This window comes from Castor canadensis, chromosome 11 (assembly GCF_047511655.1).
Source record: "Castor canadensis chromosome 11, mCasCan1.hap1v2, whole genome shotgun sequence".
Taxonomy (NCBI): Eukaryota; Metazoa; Chordata; class Mammalia; order Rodentia; family Castoridae; genus Castor; species Castor canadensis.
Genome location: NC_133396.1, coordinates 111,137,160 through 111,156,361, shown reverse-complemented (window position 1 = coordinate 111,156,361; position 19,202 = coordinate 111,137,160). Strand labels below are relative to the sequence as shown.

General features: G+C 40.5%; 1 protein-coding gene and 1 long non-coding RNA gene across 8 annotated transcripts in view; one reads left to right on the top strand and one right to left on the bottom strand.

The window, feature by feature from the left end:
* Positions 1-318: 318 nt before the first annotated feature.
* LOC109677117 (uncharacterized) lies at positions 319-7,773 on the bottom strand. Its single transcript, XR_002211598.2, has 3 exons — positions 7,622-7,773; positions 1,950-2,541; positions 319-1,090 (listed from the first exon to the last, which is right to left on the bottom strand). It is a non-coding gene; the product is annotated as an uncharacterized lncRNA (long non-coding RNA).
* Degs1 (delta 4-desaturase, sphingolipid 1) overlaps positions 7,220-19,202 on the top strand; it is a 64,640-nt gene continuing 52,657 nt past the window's right edge. For 6 of the 7 annotated variants that reach the window (XM_074048235.1, XM_074048234.1, XM_020153242.2 and 3 more), the window contains exons 1-2: positions 7,220-7,420; positions 12,258-13,000. In XM_074048235.1, coding sequence (XP_073904336.1) covers positions 7,339-7,420; positions 12,258-13,000 — 825 coding nt within the window. In that variant the 5' untranslated portion in view covers positions 7,220-7,338. Of the gene's footprint in view, positions 7,421-12,257; positions 13,001-16,085; positions 16,562-19,202 lie in introns of those variants that run through there. The other variant, XM_020153256.2, reaches the window with a different exon arrangement.

Sequence of the window (19,202 nt, the reverse complement as noted above, 5' to 3'; positions counted from 1 at the left end):
TGTAAAATATTTACTTATCGAGAAAATATCCTTACTTATAATTTCCTTATGCCAACTCATGCCCCTGTATTTTATCAATTATATCACAATCCTTCTGTGACATGCTTTTAACCTCCCGGTTTTGTCCTTATCTGCCTAGAAACTTCTTGCCTATATTAAAATAGTTTTCTGTTCAAGATTGTTTGGAAATTTTGTTATCTTAGCCAGCCCCAGGTGGAACTGTAACATTCTGTAACTCTTAAGCTTGTATAAGACCAAAGGGGAAAAATAAGTAAAGGAACCCCTTTAAAAATCCAAATAGCAACAAAGTTTGCATAGTATGTGCAGCTACAGTGTGAACAGGTGATCTTTATTTGTTTCATAAGTGGAGTTTGGGTTTAAAAAAAAACAAGGTAGAAAGGAACCAGTACATAGGAGAGGAGGAGAAGGAGAACATTTTTAAATAAGAAATGATTTTATATATAAAATAAGGTTTTGTCTTAAAGCAAAGGATTGATCCTGATGCACTGAGTCTGTGTCTCTTCAATTCCTCTGGAGTTGTAGAGGACAGAAGTTAGGAATTGAAGGGTTAGTAGGACTGATTCCTTTTGAGGGTTGTGAGGGATGAATTTGTTCCAGATCTTTTTCCTTGACTTGTGGATGGCTGTCTTCATGTCCACATGACATTTTGCCTGTATCTGTTCCATTATCTTCCTTCAGGTTTTTAAAATATTCATTGAATTGCATCATCTCTATTGATCTATCTTTACATTTAATTTTCTTTTCTTCTTCCAGTTTAACTTCCACTATTGAGCCTCCCTATTGATTTTTGCGTTGTACTTTTTGCTATTGCATTATACTCCAGAAATTCCCTGGTTTTTTTTTTTTTTGTAATTTCTGTCTCTTTATTGATATTCTCTATTTGATGAAACATTGTCAACATGCCTTCCTTTATTTCATTAACCATGTTTTTTTTAGTTATTTGAAAATATTTATACTGGCTCCTCCAAAGACTTTTAGTCTGACATCAGGGACTTCTCAAAGGTAATTTCTGTTACCTCCCCTGGACTTCCATATATGGATCCCAATTTCCTGTTTCTCTGAATGACTCCTTTAAAAAAAAAAACAAAATTAACAGTTTAGATGATAAATTATAGCAACTCCCAGTCCTGATTCCTTCCTTCCTTTCCCCAGATTATTTGTTAAGTGATTTAGCTGGGCTATTTTAATGAATCCTATTTTGCCCTCAGGAAGGCTCTGATGTTGCTCTCCAGGGGCATAGCCATGGGCATGCTCACAGTCATCTTAGGATAACAATGGTTTTAGCTGGGTTCCTTGATTACCCTTAACCTGGTCCATTAAGATGGTTCTTTCTGTTGGTGTAACACTAGGGTGTCAGGCTTCTCTAATTGCAGGGTAATTGCTCTGCTTTTGACATACCCTGGAGCCATAAATTGCCTCACAATCTGTCCAAATATATTTGAGCCATTTTCCAGGGATAGTTTTTGAGGTCGGTCTGAGGTTTCTTCTAACCCCTGGAGGGCTCTTCTTAGCTGTCTCTTTCTTGGTTTCCCCTGGAAACCTAGTTGGTGCATGGTTTAGTCTGTTGCTGTCATGGCGCCATCATCCATCTTTTTATTGCTTACCATTAAAAAGATCCATAGTTTTTGTGAGCAGCCTTAGGTTAGAATTTCCCCACATTCTGTCCTAAAATAAATTAGTTTTTGGCAGGTGCTTTGGAACTCTCTGGGTTTATGGCCTGTCTCTCTCTCTCTCTGTGGGCAACATTCTCACCCATGCTTCAGAGTTAAAGGCAAGGGCAATGGCTTGTTTTCCTCTGAAGGACACCCCTACTTTACAAGCAGGGTGCTGGGAGGGGCTGACTGCTCTGCTCTCCTCACTTGCCTTTCCCACTGCAGAACTTCCCTTCTACAAGCAAGTGAGGGTGAAGGTGAGTATTCTTGGCTTACCACAACTGGTGTTGAGCCTCCACTGTGAGTCAAGGATGGGTTAGTGAATGGAGTCCTTGACTACTTGCCTTCGCTCTCCTGGGACTTCGCTTCTGCAACATGGAGCAGGGGAAGGGGATGAGAAATGCTGGCAACCTGGCCCACCAGGGAGACACTGTAGTCCTAGACTGGGAATGAGATCAGGAGCCATGAGTTTTTGGCCACAGTTGCCTGGAGTGGAGCATCTGTCATGCTGATCCAGGGTTGAGGGAAGAAAAAGCAGGATATGCCTCAAATGCTATGCTGATCTTACCGAGCTTTAGATTTTCGTGGATAAACATTTCTTCATTTGCTGTATATCCCTAGGATAATTTCCAGAGACTGTAAATAGTTGTAGTAATTTTGTAAAATTTTCACCAGTTCTGATCCACTGGAGAGTGGATCCACAGAGCTACTCACGCATACATTCTGGAAGTGAGAGTTTGTGAAATTACTATTGTATGGTGGCTTTTATTTACACGTCTATTACAGTTTAGATCTTGGCTATCTCCCGGAGGCCCATGTGTTGAAGATCTGGTCCCAAGACTGTGGCATTATTCAGAAGTGGTGAAACCTTTAAGAGAATTTGGGTAATTAGGGGTGTGTCCTTGAAGGGTTATTGGAATCCCTAGCTACCCTCCCTCTCTGATCCTCCCCCTTCAACCTCCCTCCTGGCTCCTTGCTTGCTGTCCTGAGCTAAACAGGCCTCAGCATGTGCTCCACCGTGATGTACAGAGCTTTCAAAGCAACAAAGCCAATAGAAGGTGAACTGAACCCATGAGCCAAAACCACCTTTCCTCCTTAGAAGATGATTCATCTCAGGTATTTGTTACAATAACGGAATGATGACCAATACAATGTTGTTGATACATAATAAATGAGGACATTTTTTCAAATCATCCCAGGACACTTGTGTCCTCTGACCCATTCCTCAGTGTTTTCCTGCCCTGCACTGCAGAGGGGCCAGGCCCCTGCAGGTTGTGTTTCTCAGCCTCCCATGTGAGCTGGATTCTAACTGAGTTTGGCTAATGGGAGACACAGGAAGGGAGAAGGAAGGGAAACACTAGGGATCTGTCACTTCCTTCTTTATTCTGGGCTTCCCCTGCTGCAGTTTTGGCTCCTGCTTTCACTGGGTAATGTGAGTTCCTGAAGGCACAGAACATTCTACTAACCAATGAGTAGACCTCCCAGCTGTGGGAATGAAAGTACTTCCCAGGGTGTTCTCTGTGTTCCCCATCTGACTCTCAACAAATCTGTCATCTGTGTAACCAGCGTTCTTCAATAGATTCCTTGTGTTGCAAATACATAGAAATGTCATCTTGTGAGGTGCCATGTTTCCCTTTCTGTTAAATTCTTTTTTATTTTGTTCATGTTTTCCTATTCTCCCTCCTCTCTATTCTTCTTAGTGATTATTAAAAGTTCTTCATATATTTCAAATAGGAATCTTTTCCTGATAGCATGTGTTGGAAATACCTTCTTTCAGTTTATGATTTGTCTTTTCACTCTTTACAGTGAAAAGTTCCTCAATTGTTTTTTCCTGGATGATACTGGGGTTTGAACTTAGGGCTCTGTGTTTGCCTGGCAGATGTTCTACCTTTTCAGCCACGGTCCCAGCCCTTCAGTTCTTCAATTTAATGTCATACTTTTAAAATATGTTTTCTTAATGGTTTTGTGATTTTTGCACCTTATTTTAAGAAATCCTCCCTGAATTTCCTTAAATAATATATTATCTTAAATTAAAAAGTGTTGTAGTTTCACCTTCCACCTTTAAGCCATAATACACTTTGAGCTAATTTTAATGTACACTATGAGGTGGGTTCATTCCATTTGACAATTTTTCCTTCTCTTCATTGTCCTTTTAGTTCTACTTATAGGATTTATTTCTGGATTCTTTCTCCCTGAATTAATATTTTTCTATCACTATATCACTGTAGACTTTTAAGTGTTTGTGTCCTCCCAACATGTGTTGACATCAATTTCCCAACTGATGGGAATTGAGCTGGGGCTCTTAGGAAGTGATTAAGTCTTGAGACAGGGACCCTTATGGATAGGATTAGTGTCCTAATAAAAGAGACCTCAGAGAACTGCTTCCCCCTTCTACTTCGTGATGACACAGTGAGAAGATGACATCTATGAACCAGGAAGAGTCCTCAGGAGACAATCGAAGTGTCATGTCTTGATAGTAAAGTTGCCAGCCTCCATTACTCTAAGAATAAATGTCTGTTGTCTAGAACCTATCCAGTTTGTTAGAGCAGCCTGAGTAGACTAAGACACTATATTATTTATCTATTAAGGCCGTATTATAATTAATAGCATCTGACAAAGTAAGTCCCCTTACCTTGTTTTTCTCTAGGTTTGCATTAGTGGTTCTTGAGCCTCTTATTCTATCATAAAAATTTAAATTATTTTATGAAGTTTCAACAAAAACCTAGTTGAATGTTGGCTCGAGTTGCATTGAATACATAGATCAATTGAGGAATATGTGGATCATTTGTGAGGAAAACTGATATTTAATCTTCTAATCTATGAACATGGTGTATTTCATTGTTTATTTCAATCTTTAATGTCTTTCAATAAAGTGTTAATATTATGGAGATGGTATGTACCTTAACAATAGAGCATGTGCCTACCCTGCTCAAAGCTCTGGGTTCAATCCCCAATTCACCTCCTCAAACCATTGGTAACTGACATTGAATGTCTGGCATAGATTTTGTTATTTTTTTTCTAGGTACATTTTTTATCTTGATTGACCCTTTTAACTGGTTGTTGCTTATGTATAAAAATAGAATGCTTTTTGTAATTAATTTTCCTCCAAGCCACTTAGCAAAGTTCATTTTATTCCAATTCAACTCTACTGGATTTTCTCTGAAGAATACTGCCAGTAAAGTTGGGCACCAGTGGTTCATACCTGTAATCCTAGCTATTCAGGAGGCAGAGATCAGTTTACAGTTCAAAGCCAGCCCCCGGCAAGTATTTCTCTAGACCCTCTCTCAGAAATACCCAACACAAAACAGGGCTGCTGGAGTGGCTCAGGTGATAGAATGCTGCTTAGCAAACATGAGGCCTTGAGTTCAAACCCCAGAACTGCCAAAATAAGTAAATAAATAAAACTGCCAATAGATGTTGATTTTTTTTTTTTTTTGAGGCAGGCTTTCACTATGTAGCCCAAGCTGGGGATTACAGGTGTGTCCCACCACACCCGGCTCTTACCACAGCTTTTAACAACAGACTGGATAATGTCTTTCTAGAATAACTGGTATAAATAACTCCTTGCAAATCACTTGGCAAGAGTAAGGAAAAGATACAAAAACTAGATAATAAATTAAGAACTTTTAAAACTTCAAAACACTTATTTATACTTCTGTCAGTTGACTTTTTGTTATGAATACATATTAAGGACTTTAAAAATTCCATACTGCTGGATGCTGGTGGCTCATGCCTATACTCCCAGTTACTTGAGAAGCTGAGATGGGGAGGATATGGGTTCGAGGCCAGCCTCCGAACTGGACTGGATGTGTGGCGTAAGCGGTAAAGCGGAAGCCCTAAATTGCCACAAAAAAAAAAAACAAAACAAAAAACTTGCCTAAGAGGTAGTAGCTGTTAATTCCCCTAACAATTCTGTAGCTACAAGTCTTTTCCTTAGAATTTCAAAATCTACACTTTTTCCCAAAATATGCATGTTTTTCATTTCAAATGTTACAGATACAAAATGACTTACTGAAAAAAAAAGTCCTTCATAATCCTCTCCCCTACTTATTTACTCTTTCACAATGTGACCATTTCTTGTGTCTCTCTAAACATATTTGATGGATATTCAAGGAAATAGGCATTATATTTATTACTGCCTTCATGTTTTGCATTTTGCAGTACATTTTGGAGGTCAGTTCATATGAGTATAAAGAGAACTGCATTTCTGTTTGTTTGTTTGAGATAGGGTCTGCTTATGTAGCCCAGGCTGGGTTCAAATTCGTGATCCTCCTGCCTCAGCTTCCTGAATGCTGGGATTACAGATACGTGCCACCATACCTGGCTAACTTCTGCATTTTAAAATGGTGGCTTAGCATAGTATTGTATAGCTAATTTCATGTACCATAATTTCATTGTTTTAGTTCCCCCCCCCCCGTATGAATCTCTAAAAGATAAGAACTATTTCAAGAAACTGTCGCCATAATACTATTATCACATTTAAGAAATTAATAACTTCTTAATACCCTCGGTTATTGAATTAAATCAATACAGTCAAACACATTGCAATTGGCTGATTCATCTTTTTTTGTAGTATGGGGGTTTGCACTCAGGGCCTCACACTTGCTGGGTAGGTGCTCTACCACTTGAGCCACACCTCCAACCTGATTTATCTTTTAAGTCCCTGTTAACCAATCTTCCTTCCTTCCTCCTTGCCTCACTTCTTTTTCTTCCTTTCTTGTGCTGCATTTGAAGCCAAGGCTTAATATCATGCTAGGCTTGTGCACCACCCCTGAGCTACATACACCTCCAGTCCCCAAAGTTTCATTTTTGCTTGAGAAGTTGTAACTAATTTTGAAACAAAATGTCCCCTCTTTCAGGAAGAGGTTGTGACATAGATACAAAGCTAAGCAATCATCAATGTAAGGGAAATGGTTACCTTAGAATAATAAATTCCATACCATTTCCCCTTCCAAAGACAGTTTTCGTCGGATGTGGTGGTGCATTTCCAGCATTAGAGAAGCAGAGGAAGGAAGATCGTGAGTTTGAGGACAGCCTGGGATATATGAGACACTGCCTCAAAAAAATAAAATAAAAATAGTGTTTTCTTCACACTCTGCATTTCTCCAGGACGTATTAGTTCCATAAAGCAGCCAAGAATGGCGCTTTATGGATAATTTGCTATTAAAAATCAAACAAAATTTGGGATCCCTGGCAATGATTAATGCCACGGATCCCATGAGCAGGTGTGGCTGCAGCCTCCTGGGGGTCCTGGATCCCAGAGGTGCCGCCGCGCAACCTTATCTTCCTTTTTCACCTTTTCCTGGGCTTGGGCACCCTGCGGGCACCGGGCGCCAGCAGCAGGAGGGAGCCGGGACCTGCCTGTGTCCCACGAGCCACACAGCCTCAGAACGCGCTCCCAGAGCCGCGGATCCCCGCCCTGCGTGGGACCCCTAGGGCAAGCGCCGCGCGCCCCGCCCCGGCCCCGCCCACTGCCCCGCCCACTGCCTAGTCGCTCCCCGGTGGGGCGGGGCCAGAACGGGGCGGAGCTTCGGGCTCCACCCCTTCCCCCTTCCTCGCCGCCGCTCCCGCCGCAGACTGACACGAGCCCGGGATCTGCTGTCGCCTCCGCCTGCGAGCAGCTGGGCGCCGAGCAAAAGCCAGAGCCGGGCCGCGCGCCGCCGCCATGGGGAGCCGCGTGTCGCGAGAGGACTTCGAGTGGGTCTACACCGACCAGCCCCACGCCGACCGGCGCCGGGAGATTCTGGGTGAGGACCGGCGGCGCCCCGTTATGTGCCTGCGTGGCCTTTCGCGGGCGGGCCCTGTGTGGGCCCTGCGCGCCCAAGGGCTCCCGAGGCCCGTTACCAGCCGCTCTCCCCCGCAAGCCGGGCGAGGAGCGGGGCGGGCTGGGGGCTCGGGCCTGAAGGGAGGAATGGGGGGCCCCCGTCGTCCCTTGCCGCTGCACCCACCCTTTGGCGAAAAGCTGCAGCCGCGTCCCGGAGCGCGGGCGCCCCGCCGTCCTAGGAGGGCTAAGGGTCCCCGGGCTGGGCCACCCCTGGCCAGGTCCTCCGGCTGGAAGATTTGTGTACCCTTGTGTGGGCGCGGAAGAAGCCGGGCTGCGGGAGTGCGCTGTACAGGGCGTGTCCCGGGGCATCCCGGGCCATTGGAGCCACACTCACGTGGTCCGGTGCAGGGGACAGCCCAGGCTGGGTATGGATACCCGGCCCCCTGACCCATTGGCCTTCTCAGACAGGATGATTCCTGGTGCTCTGTCACGTAGCTGATCGCAGACATATTTCACCCCTTCAGGTTTTGTGGGTAAAAAAGGCTGACATATGGAAGACTTGCCAAATAGGGAAGAGTTGCAGTTTAGCCTGCTGGTCTCCTGACTTAGTTTTAGGACCTTTTAGGCCAGACTAAGTAGGCCTTACCTAACTCTAGAATATTTAGGGCTTCTATGGAAGAGAGAATTCTCTCATTGTTCTCAGGCTGTTCTTATGATGTGTTAGGCATTGGGCTGAGATGAGAGCTTTGCAAACATTACCTAATTTAATCCTCTCCCTGGATAATTGGACTAGATTGGCATTTTAAAAAATGAAGTAAGAACGAATGAGTTAATGCTATGAGGAGGATCCTAATCCGGGTAGAATTGCGCCCAAAGATACTATGCTTTATTTATTTACTTTTGGTGCTGGGGATTGCGTTTAACTTATGGTTTGTTTGTTTTTTTAATTGAGGGAAGTAATGGATGGAGCATTGAATATGAGGTATTCTTTCTCATACAGAGAATTTCCCTAGTTTTTCTTGACCTCCATTTGCCCAGTGAAAAGAAAAGGCAAGGCCCTGATTTTTACAAGAGTATTTAAATTTAGAACTTGCATGTTCCACAAATATGTTAGTTGATGCCATAGAAATGGATTTTTTTCCCCCTTCTTCTTTTGCTGGGAGTCAAACTCAGTACCTCTTGGTGCTAGGTTAGCACTTTACCATTGGGCTGTACACCCCCAGTCCCTGAAATAGAATTTGAAAAGTCAACCACTAAATTGGGAGAGTGCACCTTTACAGTTTCTTATTAAGGATGCTGATTTTAGTTACTTTGAGTTCTTAGATTTTTGTGTTAGTGTTTGTCACTGCGACATACCTGAGAGAAACAACCTAAGGCAGGAAGGATTTATTTTGACTGCGATTTCAGAGGTTTCAGTGCCTGGGGCTGGCTTCATTGCTTTGGCACTGAGGTGAGGCAGCACATCGTGATGCAGCAGAGTTGCTCAGTTCAGGCAGGTGGGAAGCAGAAACAGAGACAGGAAGGGGCTGGGGTCAAGTTATGTTTATCCAGGGCATGATCTCAGTGACCTGCTTCCTCCATCCAGGTTCCACCTCCCAGTAATGCCATCAGACTAAATCAATCAAGGGATCAATTCATTGGTTATGTCAGAATCTTCAGGATCCTGTCACCTTTCTCTTGTTGGATCCACCAGCTGGGGACCAAGCCTTTGTATATGAACCTTTTTTGGGAGACACTTCATATCCACACCATAACAAATTTCCTTTCTCTCTTGATTACACTCACTTGATAGTATATATAGTGCATTTTAAACTGTGCCTTAACAACATGCTGTGTAAGACTAATCTGGTGTCCATTCTTGTAAAAATCAACTCCCAGGTACTGGAATTTAACTATCCAACAGTCAGAAAATCAAGGAAGCAAGAAGGTGCTAATTGATGCTTATCTCAGTACTGAGTCTTTTTTCCACAAACCTACAGTCACTGAACCATTTCACTACTATGTCTCAATAAAAATAGAGCATTTTCCAAAAAGTTATAAATAATGTTCAGTGTTCCATTTTAGGAGTGAGAGATGAAATATCCTTAGGAAAGATAAAAACCTGAAGGTTAATTTAAATTACACTCAGACAAAAAGGGATATTTCTGAAATTTCTGTTAGGTGTTTTTGGGGGGTGTGGAGAATCATGATATGACAAAGATATGTTGCTTGTCTGAATAGTTTTACATTTAGAGGGCTGGGATATAGTTCAGTATTAGAATGCTTGCCTAGCACTGGTAGGCCCTGGGTTCAATCCAGCACTGGGAAAAAAAAAAGAAGAAAGGGAAAAGAACTTTACATTTAGAGTTCATATTAAAAGCTCATTTGAAATATACATTGGTTGAGTGCAGTGGATGGGTGTCTGTAGTCCTATCTACCCAGAAGGCCAAGGCAGGGGACTCTCAAGATCTAAGACCAGCCTGAGCAACGTAGTAAGACCCTTTGTGTGAACAAATGAATGAATAAAACAAGTAAAATAAAAGGCAGCTCAGTTGGTAGAGCACTTGGCTAGCATGTTCAGAGACATGGGTTTGATCCCCAGCACCACCAAAAAAAAGGAAAAGAAGCATGTATTTGATATTAATGAGGGCTGGGCTAGGGACTGCACCACTGTTAATGGGTCAAATAAGAATAAATTAGAATCAATGCTTCCTTTACTGTTTACTTTCATAGTAAAACTTTTTAAACAGCCTTATTGAAATGTAAATCATATATCATAAATTCACCCATTTCAAGTATACAGAGTTGTAAAGTATCACCACCATTTAACTGTCCATATCTCCTCCTATTCCCCCCGCCAAGTCCTGGGTGACCACTAAGCTATTTCTCATAAGGACATGCATGTACATATACATTTCTTACAATACTTGGTCTTTCTTCTGTGGGTTCTTTTACTTAACACAGTATTCTTAGGGTTTATACATGTTATACTATGTATCAGTACATTTTCCTTTTTGTAGCAAGAGACTATTCCTTTGTACAGATACACCACATTTTACTTACTCTTCAGTTGGTAGACATTTGGGCTGTTTCCCCTTTTCAGGTATTTTGAATAATGCTGCTCTGAACATTGATGTCCAAGGTATTGTGTGGATTCTTTTCATTTGGGAAGGAGATGTCTAGGAATGGAATGGATGGGTCATTGGCAACATTGTGTTTAGCATTTTGAGTAACTGCTAAACTGTCTATGCCAGTTTATATTCCCATCAGCAGTGTATGAAGAGTCAGTTTCTCCACACCCTTGTTGCTGCCTGTCTTTTTTTGTTTTGTTTTGTTACAGTCATTCTAGTGGGTGTAAAGTTGAATCTATGGTTTCAGTTTGTATTTTCCTAATGACTCATGATAAGCATCTTTCATGTGCTTACTGATCATTTATATATCTTTTTTGTAGAAATTTTTTTGCCTATCTTTAATTGGATTACAAGTGTTTTAAGAGTTCTTTATATATTCTGGATACAATTTCCAGATTTACAATAGATAATAATTTACAAACATGATCTCCTGCTCTTTGGGTTCTTTCTCACAACAAAAAATTTTGATGCAGTTCAATTTAACCATTTTTTTCTTTTGTAATTTGTGCTTTTGGTATGTTGTGTTAAGAAACCACAAAAGTCATGAAGGTTTTTAACAAATTTATTTTTGCGGTACTGGAGTTTGAACTCAGCACCTACACCTGGAGCCACTCCACCAGCCCTTTTTTGTGTTGGGTTTTTTCAAGATAGGGTCCCGCAGAACTGTTTGCCCAGGCTGGCTTTGATCTGCAATCCTCCTGATCCCTGCCTCCTGAGTAGCTAGTATTACAGGCTGTAGCCACCAGCACCCAGCTGCTCATGATGATTTACTCTATTGTTTTCTATTGAGCTTTATAGGTTTTTTTTAGTTAGATCTATGATCCATTTTGAGTTAATTTTTGTGTAAGGAAGGCGTCCAAGTTCATTCTTCTGCATGTTGATAACCAGTTATTCCAGCACCATTTGTTGAAAAGACTATATTTTCACTGTTTAATTATATGGGCACCCTTGTACTGTTTTTTGTTTTTGAGACAGGGTCTCACTATGTAGCCCAGGCTGGCTCAAACTGTTAATCCTCCTGCCTCAGACTCCTGAGTGCTGGGATTACAGCAATGCACTGTACTTGGCCTAATGGGATTAGGCTTTTTGTTTGTTTTGTTATTTCTTGTTTTTTGAGACAGGGTCTTGCTGTCCTGGAACACCCTGTGTGTCCAGACTGGCCTCAAACTCATGATCCTCCTGCCTCAGCCCTCCCAGTGCTGGAATTACCAGCATGCCCCACCATGCCAGGCTCTGCAACACCACATCTGACTCACGTTTTTCTGTACTATTACAGTGTTGTGGAAATTCAGTACAGAATTACTTGGAACAGGTTAGTTTGTCTGAGAGAACTGTGAAAATAAGTTTTATGATTTTGAGATAATTATAAAATATAACTGTTCTTTGTCAGATGTGTTAATTTAATGTTCTATATAAGGTAAATATGCCAGAGCTTTGTTTGTCTAAATGTAGATATAACATATTTTGATACAGAAGAATGTGAAGCTTCTACGTTCTAGTTTTTCTTGCATAAATTTTATCACAGTATTTTATAACTTTACGATCAGGATGTATTCCTTCCCTGTGGGATGTATATATATATAATTAAGACTCTAGTAGAAGAGAGATTATGTTTTTAAGAAGAAAAATATAATTAACAATTTAATTATAGTTGCTGAACTATTTTGTACTTTTCTCTATTCCTGATTTTTTGTTTGTTTTTTCTTACAGCAAAATATCCAGAGATAAAATCCTTGATGAAACCTGATTCTAACTTGAAATGGATTATAATTCTGATGGTTCTCACCCAGTTGGTTGCATTTTACTTGGTCAGAGACTTGGACTGGAAATGGGTCATGTTTTGGGCCTACGCCTTTGGCAGTTGTGTTAACCACTCAATGACTCTGGCTATTCATGAGATTGCCCATAATTTCACTTTTGGCCACCACAAGACACTATGGAATCGCTGGTTTGGAATGTTTGCTAATCTCCCTATTGGGATTCCATATTCAATTTCCTTTAAGAGGTATCACATGGATCATCACCGGTACCTTGGAGCTGATGGCATCGATGTGGATATTCCTACTGATTTTGAAGGCTGGTTCTTCTGTACCACTTTCAGAAAGTTTATGTGGGTTATTCTTCAGCCTCTCTTTTATGCTTTTCGACCTCTGTTCATCAACCCCAAACCAGTTTCCTACCTGGAAATTATCAATACTATATCTCAGATTACTTTTGACATTATTGTTTACTACGTTTTTGGAATTAAATCTTTAGTCTACATGTTGGCAGCTTCCCTACTTGGTCTGGGTTTGCACCCAATATCTGGACATTTTATAGCTGAACATTACATGTTCTTAAAAGGACATGAAACATACTCGTATTATGGGCCTCTGAATTTACTCACCTTCAATGTGGGTTATCATAATGAACATCATGACTTCCCCAACGTTCCTGGGAAAAACCTTCCACTGGTAAGTAGAGAACTTAACATTCTAACATCAGATGGTTATGTAATCAAAAGTAGTCTTGACTTGCTTGTTTTATTTGAGTTGTCTTTTTTGGGGGGACTAGAGTTTGAACGCAAGGCCTTGTGCTTTCTATGTCAGTGCTTTACTACCTAAGCATGCCCAGCCCTTGACTTGATAATTTTAAAAGGATTCTAGTATACTCTGTTAATCTAAACTGTTATGTATATGTGTATATATATATAGACACATGGTGGTGGTGGGACTGGAGTTTGAGCTCAAGGCCTTGTGTGTGCTAGGCAGGTACTCTACCACTTGAGCTATGCCTTCAGCCCTTCAATTTTTTATTTGTTTATCTATCTATTTATTTATTTATTTTGAGGTATTGGGGGCTTGAACTCAGGGCCTTCACCTTGAGCCACTCCACCAGCCCTTTTTTGTGAAGGGTTTTTTGAGATAGGGTCTTGAAAACTATTTGCCCAGGCTGGCTTTGAACTGCAATCCTCCTGATCTCTGCCTCCTGAATAGCTGGGATTACAGGGTGAGCCACCGGTGCCTGGTTCAATTTTTTTTTAAAGCAAAAATATATATCCTTCTCTAGTCTGATTTTACTAAGGATTTACTCTTCTATATTCTTATCCTGTTTCCTTACATTTAAGGTTCAAAAGTTCTGGAAGATGTGCAAAGTCTTTTATGTGGTAAAATAACTCAGAAATAGAAAACCATACCCCTCTGTGAGGTTAGCTATAGTTAATGGACTCTTTACCACCATTAAACGTGTGTGGTTTATTATGAAATCCAGATAACCTGCATAATTGATCCACAAAATGAATAGATGCCAGTTTCTAATACTGCAGTCTTCCCCAGTCAGGGACTGTCTCCTTCCCTTGACAGTAGACTTAGTGTACTGTTTGTAGAGTAAATGAAAGAAAACATATTAACCTTTCTATTCTCAAAATAGGTAGCTTATTCCATTAAAATTTTTTTTCCCATAATTTCAAAAAGGATGACATATGTGAAACATAATACTAGTTTTTCTTGATTTTTTTTAAGATATGATGTAAGAGAACCATAACCATATCATATCCACCCAATCAAATTTTTAAACATCAACTTTTTATGCTTACACACATGCTAAACCAAGTACAGCATCAGAGTATTGGTTTGGATCCCCAGTTTCAGAAAGTAAAAAAAAATTATAAACAACATTGACTCAGTGGGTAATTCTTTGTCTGGACTGTATTTATTTACTTGTTTGCTTATTTATTTATTTATTTGGTGGTACTGGGGTTTGAACTCAGGGCCTTATTATCACTTGAGCCAGCCCTGTTTTGTGTTGTTGTTTTTTCAAGATAGAGACTCAAGAAGTATTTGCCTGGGCTGGCTTTGAACGATAATCTTCCTGATCGCTGCCTTCCAAATAGCTAAGATTATAGATGTGAGCCACCAGCACCCAGCTTGGACTGTGTTTTAGATAATATTGTGCCAATGTTAGGTTTCTTGGGTTTGATAATGTATTATGGTTTTATAGGAGAAATGTCCTTTAGAAATTCATGTTCTGTAACATTTGGTAATGAAATACTAAGTTGACACATCACATCTGCCACTTTCAAAAGGTTCAGCGAAGAGAATGAAGTATGTGGGTTTATACAGAGTGTAAGTGTGTCATAGGGTTAATCTTGGTAAAGCAGGTGAAGGTTTAATTGTTGGTAAAACAGGGTGTTCACTTTACTAATCTTTCAAGTTTTTAGTAGGTCTTATTTTCAATAAAATGTTTACAAGAAAACAGTGCTCAACTCTCTGAAGGCAACTTGGAACCTGTGGTGCAATGCATTGGTTGCCCCTGCTCTTTGGTGGCATTCTGCCAGTGTGCTGGCCCAAACAGAGTGAGGCATTTGCCTCTTCTGTGATTGCAGAAGTGATTTTACTGTTTTTTAAAGAGAAATCCAGTCACTTGTTGAACAAAAGAATTTTTTTTTCCAACATAAAGTACAGCTTTCACTTGTAATTTTCTGAAACAGTCTTAGAATTGAAAACCTAGCTTAGTTCAGATAATACTTCACTTAAGGCCCATTGTACATCATGACTGTTCACTTCCCTCTCTCTTCCATGTTGTCTTCTTAACTAAACTGACATAAGCATCACTAGAGTTGGCTAGTCTTGCCTTTCTGCTTTTTCAGTGGTTTTGTACATGTGTCAAGGAGCATACAATTTTGTTTATTTAATAACTACCTGGTATTTATTACATATTTAAATTATAGTAGCTCCATTGTATAGGACTATTGCATACTTAGCAGGTGTGCAGTAGTAAATGATTTTTTGGCAGCAATATTGAGATATAATGTATACAATTCATCCACTTAAAGTGTATAATTTAGTGGATTTTAGTATATTCAGAGAGTTATGCAGCCATCATTTACCAATTTTGGAACATTTTAAATCACAACAAAGTTTTAAATTTAATATGTTAACTTTTTTATTCTTTATTTTTGCTGAGCTTTGCTGTTCACAAAATACTTTGAAGTGTGTATTTTTCCAATTGCTCACAACTCTGTCATGCATATCAGAGATTTATTTTTCAGCATTTGAATTGAATTAGACACATGACTAATAAGTTCCCTAGGTTTTCTAACTCCTAGTATTATGGAATTTATTGATTTTTTTACTTATATCTTTAAAGTAGTACAAATTATAACTTTTTGTCTTTATCATGATTGTTAATATAGTTTTACTCTTCAGGAGTATCTTAAGTTGCCTATTCAGGATCTAAACTGACTGTCGTTCTACACTGGGAAAGCTCTAGTGTCTTTCTATTCCAGCTGCTAAAAGAAACTGATTGCTGCTGGCCTTGACATAGGATCAGTGTGCATTAGGCTCAAGGCTTATTTGTGTGTGTGTGTGTGTGTGTGTGTGTGGTCTGTAGATTGTCCTATGAATGAAAGAATTGTAGGATGTTTTGAAGATCATGATGAACAGTATGGCCCTTTTGAATGGTGTGGATTTTGTTCAAATCGAAGGTGACATTCACCGGTCATCTTTGATAGGCCTGAGTGACATTCAGTGTTCACCTTGCTGTATTTTTCACTTCTAGGTGAGGAAAATAGCAGCTGAATACTACGACAACCTTCCCCACTACAATTCCTGGGCAAAAGTCCTGTATGATTTTGTGATGGATGACACAATCAGTCCCTACTCAAGGATAAAGAGGCCTCCAAACGGCCAGGAGCTTCTGGAATAAATATCATAGCCAAAGAAGTCCCTCCCACAAGCTTTAAAGTAGCTGATAAAGTGGATTTTTTATGTTACTAAATACAAGATCAGTGATGTCCAGAAGCTGCCCTGACATAGTCTCAAACTAGAATCTCCGTGGTATCAAGAAGCTGAACTGGAGCCTGACCCTTTATTGCTCACCTTTCCTTACTCATTGTATTATTGTCCCTGAAGGTATCTTCCCCCCACATCTGTCATCTTGTGAGCATATCATAAAAAAGCTTATTTCTACTTTGTTATTTTCACTATAAAGTTTTACTTTATTAAAACAGCTAATAAATTGAACTGTTAATCACAGTATATTAATATTCATTGCATTTTTATATTTCATTGTCTACACAATGTAATATGGTTGCCTGGGTACTGGAGAGAGCTCACCTTAAAATTTCATTCCAAAAAATAGTTTTTATTTGTTTATTTTTTGGTTGTACTAGGGTTTGAACTCAGGGCCTCACGCTTGCTAGGCAGGCACTCTACCACTTGAGCCACTACACCAGCCAAAAAGTAGTTTTTAAATGGCCTGAGTTAATATAGTATAAAAGGTTTGGCTGGAAATATCTTTCACTATAAGTGAAATTACTGATTTTTAATTTTTACTGTTTTATATGAGACCTAAATTAAACACTGCTGATTCCTGAATTGCCTTACCACATGTAAGGTGATTACTGAATATAATCATATCCTTCATCCAGTTTCCTCTCCAGTTGCCTTGATTCTCGCCTTCAAAACAGCTCACTGATAGACATCTGTGGTCTTTCACAGCAGTGCAAACTGGTTGTGGGCTAATGATAGACAGTTGGCTTCAACTAGCTGGGATCCTGGGCTATTAGGACAGCAGTCTTGGTTACCTCAAATGTGCCTCTTGGAAAAATACTGTGTAATATGGGAAAGTATTTTTAAAAACATCAGCAATATTGTAATTTAATAAAGTGTCAAGCAATGCCCAGACAGCTGAAGGTGGACTGAATAATAGAACCCACCGGGAATTGGCAAACGTGCCTTACCTAAAGAACCACTGATTTAAGATTTAGAATGACAATAGAACCAACCTTAAAATTCAGATATTCTTGGTCAATAAAAAATACCTGAAACATACCTATGCATTTCATATTAGATCTAAACAGATCGCTTACTTTCAGAATCCTAAATTCCCTTCCTCTTTGGACTCTGGCCATTTGATAACAACTGTCATTGCCACAGCAATGCTGCTAACTCCCAATCTGTCAGCTCAGTCCTCTCAATTCTACTACCGGCTGTTTCACTATCACTTCTTGCCTGGGTGAAGATTTCAGTCTTCCCAGCAGCTCTAACTAGTCTGGTACCTACTTGCCAACTCAATCCATAGTGTGTGTGTGTGTGTGTGTGTGTGTGTGTGTGTGTGTGTGTGTGTTAGTGGGGTTTAAAGTCAGGGCCTAGAACTTGCTGGCACTATAACATTTGAACCATGCCCTTAGCCCTCCAATCCATCCTTTAACTGATCTACCTATCAGGGCAGTAAGTAGGCTGGGCCTAGGAATTGTCAAAGAATAAAGCCCGAGAAATCATCCAGTGTCCTTACACCAGTTCAGCTCTAGTCCTGAGTTCTGGTCTGGTTAGTGTGTATCACGGCTCAAACCAGCCTTCCCAGTCCACCCCCACTTCCCAGCAGGTCAGGTGCCACTTCTTTGGACTCTGAGAACCAATGATAACCTCCCTCATGGCTCTAATCCCACTGTTATGTAAGTAGCACTGTTTGTTTCCCCTGTGGTTATAACTCCTTAAAGATAGAACAGATCTTTTATTTCTCTATTCCTCAAACCTAGCAAGGTCAGTGCTAAACTTGGAGTAATTGCTAGTTTCATTCAGTTAATGAGACTAGCACAGAGAGTCATTGAACTTCAAAAGCTTTGTCTAAAGCAAACAGCTAAAAAGTGGGTGTTCATACAACCTTTAGGTAAAGTATGGTAACTGAAAGGAATGGACATTTATTGAGAATCCTTTCATAAAGCCCTGTACTCAGGGTTTTTACATGCATTATCTTTTTTCTTTTTTGTTGTTTGCAGTGTTGGGGATGGAACCCAAGGCCTCACACATGCTAGGTAACTACTGTGTCCACTGAGAAAGTAGTGAGTACATGTCTGGTCTCTGTGCTTTGCCAGATGGTACATGCAGATCATCACCAATCCATGTAGCCCGATAAGCTATTATCGCCACAATTTCCTCATGAAGGAACTGAAGGTTAGCATGCAGGTGACCAGTCTAAGGCCACACAGTGGAAGCTAGGGTCTTACTGCAAGTTTGTTAGTGCCTATTCTCCTTTGCTATTCCAGCTGCCCTGCTTTAGTTTGGACAAGGAGATGTATTATTTTCTTCCAGGAGCCTTTGTCATTTGGAATTAAGGAAGAGCAGTCTTAGAATGTAGAGCTGGGAAGTTCTTAAAAACCAAGAGTGTTAATAAAACCTTACCCTCTTGGTGTACTCAACTATGAGACCGAGGACCAGCATGACTGAGGTCCCTGGCAAAGGAGGCTGAACCTGCAGAAGGACCTAGAGAGGGCAGTGAGCTACTTGGAGATGAGGCCTGAGGCTGATTAGCTAAGAGATCTCCAGTGGCTGAAGGTGGTATCCACAGAGCAAATGGGAAATGAGGACAGCCAAGTAAGGTCAGAGCAGGCAGTTACTTTGAAAATCTAATGACATGGCAGGGTAAAAAGAAGAATGGGGAGCCTTATTCAAAAAAGGACAGCTTGTTAAATTCATTAGGGGGCTCAGGCAGCCAATAAGTGGACTCCACCAAGTAGAGATTTCAGGTGCTGGCAAGTGGATGTATCAGTGCAGGTCAGAAGACAGTTGCTCTTGTAGGCAAGTGTGAATTGGCCCATGAATAAGTACTGAGTCCTGGGGGATTCTCTAAACTGTGGGTGTATGGGATGCTGGAACCAACAGCACCTGGGAAGAA